Source organism: Arachis ipaensis, chromosome B06 (genome assembly GCF_000816755.2).
Source record: "Arachis ipaensis cultivar K30076 chromosome B06, Araip1.1, whole genome shotgun sequence".
Taxonomy (NCBI): Eukaryota; Viridiplantae; Streptophyta; class Magnoliopsida; order Fabales; family Fabaceae; genus Arachis; species Arachis ipaensis.
In genome coordinates this window covers 11,556,944-11,560,712 of record NC_029790.2, presented here as the reverse complement: position 1 = coordinate 11,560,712, position 3,769 = coordinate 11,556,944, and the positions used below count along the sequence as shown (strand labels likewise).

The following is a 3,769-nucleotide window of genomic DNA, read 5'->3' as shown; positions in this document are numbered from 1 at the left end:
AATCCGAAAAAATATATATATAAGAACTTAATTATAAATTTGATAAAATTATAAGAACGATAATTAAACCTAAATAAAAATAACATTTTCAAATATACTACTTATTAATTTAATTAATTAGATGGCCGTGTAAATTGTCGCTAAATATTATTTTAGCGAGGAAATAACAAAAATCCACTTTAAAATTTGTGATACATTAAATTTGAATTCGATGTAGTAGGATAAAAATGCGAACAATAAAAATTAACCAACCTAGACTTTGGATGTTAGTAAATTAGTTCTTCAATCGTTAGATATGCAAATTGTTTTGTTGGTTGGTTTTTGTTTACAATTTACAATTTACTGTTGATGTATCGTTAGTATATAAAAAATTTACTTCTATATCATTAAAAGGCGTAGATGCAAAAGATGCAAGTCTATTGAACAATTTCCCTCTAACATTTGCAGGCCAAAGTATGAACATGAGTTTATTGAACCCATATATGGACCCGTTGTCTGGATCGACGTTCACAAATGGAGCAAACTTTGCAGTTGTAGGGTCCTCTACACTCCCCAAGTATCTTCCATTCTCTTTAAATATACAAGTCATGCAGTTCAGGCGTCTCAAAGCTCGTGCACTTGAACTTGTTAATGCAGGTAGATTTTTCTTTTTTCGTTATTATTTCATTGCTTGGAAGAAACAGTTCATTGTTGGAGGGTTTTTATTTTCTCATCAATGTTTCATACTTCATAGAGTTCATATCCCAATTAAGGTATTTAAATGACTTATTTTTGGGCCAAAAAATTAATACTGATTATGCTTTCAGTTCAACTTGAGGTATCATATTATTGCTATCTGATCGGGGTAAATGTTATGTTTGTAAAATATTCATATGGAGTTTGAATTTATGAATGAAGTAGAACTAAATAATTGCCTCATAAACTTACAGGTGCAACCAATTTGATAAATGATGGAGGGTTCCGAGATGCACTCTACTTGATTGATATTGGGCAAAATGACATTGCTGATTCATTTACCAAAAATTTGTCATATGCGCAAGTGATCAAGAGGATCCCAACAGTTGTTGCCGAGATTGAAACGGCTGTTAGGGTGAGTCCTACTTGGTTGGTGTTGGTGATTAGTGAAACATTTTTTCCTATTGATCATATTATTTGCATCACACAATCTTTCTTTCTGTTTACGGTTGTATGATTTGAAATTTCGGTCAAACTTCTATAATTATAAGTGAGATAGATAAGAATTTTGTTTGTAATGTTCATTTCTTGATATGCAGAGTTTGTATAATGAAGGTGCCAGGAAGTTTTGGCTTCACAACACTGGACCCTTAGGATGTCTTCCCAAATTGATTGCACTGGCTCAAAAGAAGGATCTGGATTCATCTGGATGTCTATCTAGCTATAACTCTGCTGCAAGATTATTTAATGATGCACTGAATCGGTTGTCACTTAAGCTAAGAACTCAATTGAAGGATGCTACCATAGTCTATGTCGATATTTATGCCATTAAGTATGATCTTATCACAAATGCCGCCAAATATGGTAAGCCAAACAAAAGCACCTTCTTCTTGTTCAAGTACTTATTCAGTTGGTATTTGTGTCATAATAATTTAATTGTGATCATTGATGTCTCTCACTCCCTAACTTATGATGACATTATTAATAACAAGCACAGTATTTAACTGCTTTGGGTTTAAGTGGCAAATAGTCCAAGTTATTTGCAGTTGCCTCTGATAACATGCATGATTGAATTATGATGGCTGGAACTTTTGATGAATTCTTGAGATTCATTGATGATTAGGTTTCTCGAATTCGCTGATGGTGTGCTGCGGGTCTGGAGGGCCTCCTTACAATTTTGACCCAAGGGTGACATGTGGGCAACCAGGGTATCAGGTTTGTAGTGAAGGATCAAAATATGTTAGCTGGGATGGAATCCATCTTACTGAGGCTGCAAATACATTCATAGCTTCAAAGATTCTTTCCAAGGCCTATTCCACACCACCTACAGCTTTTGATTTCTTCTGCAATCACTGACTAACCAGTGTGCAAAGCAATGAATCAAACACTTACTCCATTAAGTGCTGTCTTTGCATCTTTGTGGTTCTTTTTTGGTCCTTATACTTCTATTTATTTTCTTTGTAGTTGTTCTCAAAAAACACAGTTTGTTATGTAGTCTCGCTCTCTTGCCCAAGATGCAAGTTCTAAAGTTAGGGGCCATCTTGGGTTGTATAATTGGTCTTTGTTGCCAGGCATTGTTTTTGTAGTATGCAAATTATGTTTGTGATGTATGAGCATTGATCAATGATACATGAAAAATAATAATTCGTTGATCAAGCGTATTGACATGTAGTGCAATAAAAATAAGAGGATTGTTCCATAGAAGTTTATTTAAAGATGGTGTTGAGATTTCTTTAAGTATTTTTAGGGCTTTTTATAATTTTTTTGCCCCCTTGGTATGCACCAACTCAATATATCAAGAATTAATCTGTTGTGAATTGGAGCTTTATTTAAGGTTTGCTGTTGGCATTGGGTTGCTGTATAGATAATGCGGAATTCTTGGACATTTGTTTAAATGAATTAGGGAAGTAACTATTACACCAATACAAGATGGTTGGGCTTATAATTAATCTACATGGAAGCTTTGCTGTTTTTTTAATTTTTAAATTTTTTTGTCATTTTTTTTGTTATTTTCTTGATAGGAGAAGCTTTCCTTCAATAGGGGCCCTTTGTTGTTGTTGTTTGTTTGGTCTCATATGCAGTTGTACTAGGGGTGAGCACGGGTAGCGGGTACCCGATTATCCGTTCGAATTCGAACCGAATCAATTAAATTTGTTCTGAAATCAATGGGTAATCGGGTCTAACCTGAACCAAACCAATGACTTTTGTTAGTAATTGGTTCGGGTATCGGTTTTGGGGGTGCGGAACCCAAACCAACCCGCGAATCCGATCATATATTAATTAAATAAAAAAATAAAAAATATATATGGCTTTTCTATTAGACAATTATTATTCATTATTAATATGTTTGGATTTTAATGAGTTTAGTTTTTAATGTATTTGGTGTTTAACATGTTTGGATTATTTCTATTGATGTTACATATTTATTGTACTTATTGAATTTTTAAAATAAAAATTTGTTTTTTTTTTATGAATTTTAAAATCATCGGGTACCCAATTATCCGAATCGAACCAATCCATTCTTAATCGGTTTGGTTTGGTTCGGATACATGTATAAAAAAATATAAATCCGAATCAAATCGAACCAATTATATTTTGATTGGTTCGGTTCTAATTTTACATAAATTCGAACCAAACCGACTCGTGTTCACCCCTAAGTTGTACAATTTAGGCCCATGTTCATGTCCGTAGCATATGTACGTATGGACTCAAAACCTGGAGAAATAATTACAGGACTCCATGGTCTCTCATTATTGTCTTACCTTTTATTTTTTGAAAAAGAAAAAGAAAGTGTATGGTTGCGTATGACAAAACGTAGACTATTATAGTATTGTGTCGGTCCATAATATTCAGATTTTGATCAAATGATATTCTTAAAGAAACAAATGACATCTTGATATTTCAAAAATTTAGTTTGTTTGGCAAAATGCTTTGTTTCTAAGAATATTTGCATTTTGCAAGACTTCGGTTTGATTTGGTAAAATTTAAAAAAAAAAGTATTTTGTATTTTTTAAAAACATAAATATCTCATTTTGTGTTTAATAAATTAAAAAGTTTATATATTTATATTGACAATTTTTAAAAAATAGGATGC

The 3,769-nt window shown here is 32.5% G+C and overlaps 1 protein-coding gene across 1 annotated transcript in view; it reads left to right on the top strand.

Annotated features, from left to right (window-relative positions):
- LOC107645965 (GDSL esterase/lipase At1g09390) overlaps positions 1-2,390 on the top strand; it is a 3,668-nt gene extending 1,278 nt beyond the window's left edge. Inside the window, exons 2-5 of the mRNA XM_016350129.2 lie at positions 448-636; positions 930-1,090; positions 1,275-1,539; positions 1,799-2,390. Of these exons, the coding sequence (XP_016205615.1) occupies positions 448-636; positions 930-1,090; positions 1,275-1,539; positions 1,799-2,031 (848 nt within the window). The 3' untranslated portion in view covers positions 2,032-2,390. The remainder of the gene's footprint in view (positions 1-447; positions 637-929; positions 1,091-1,274; positions 1,540-1,798) is intronic.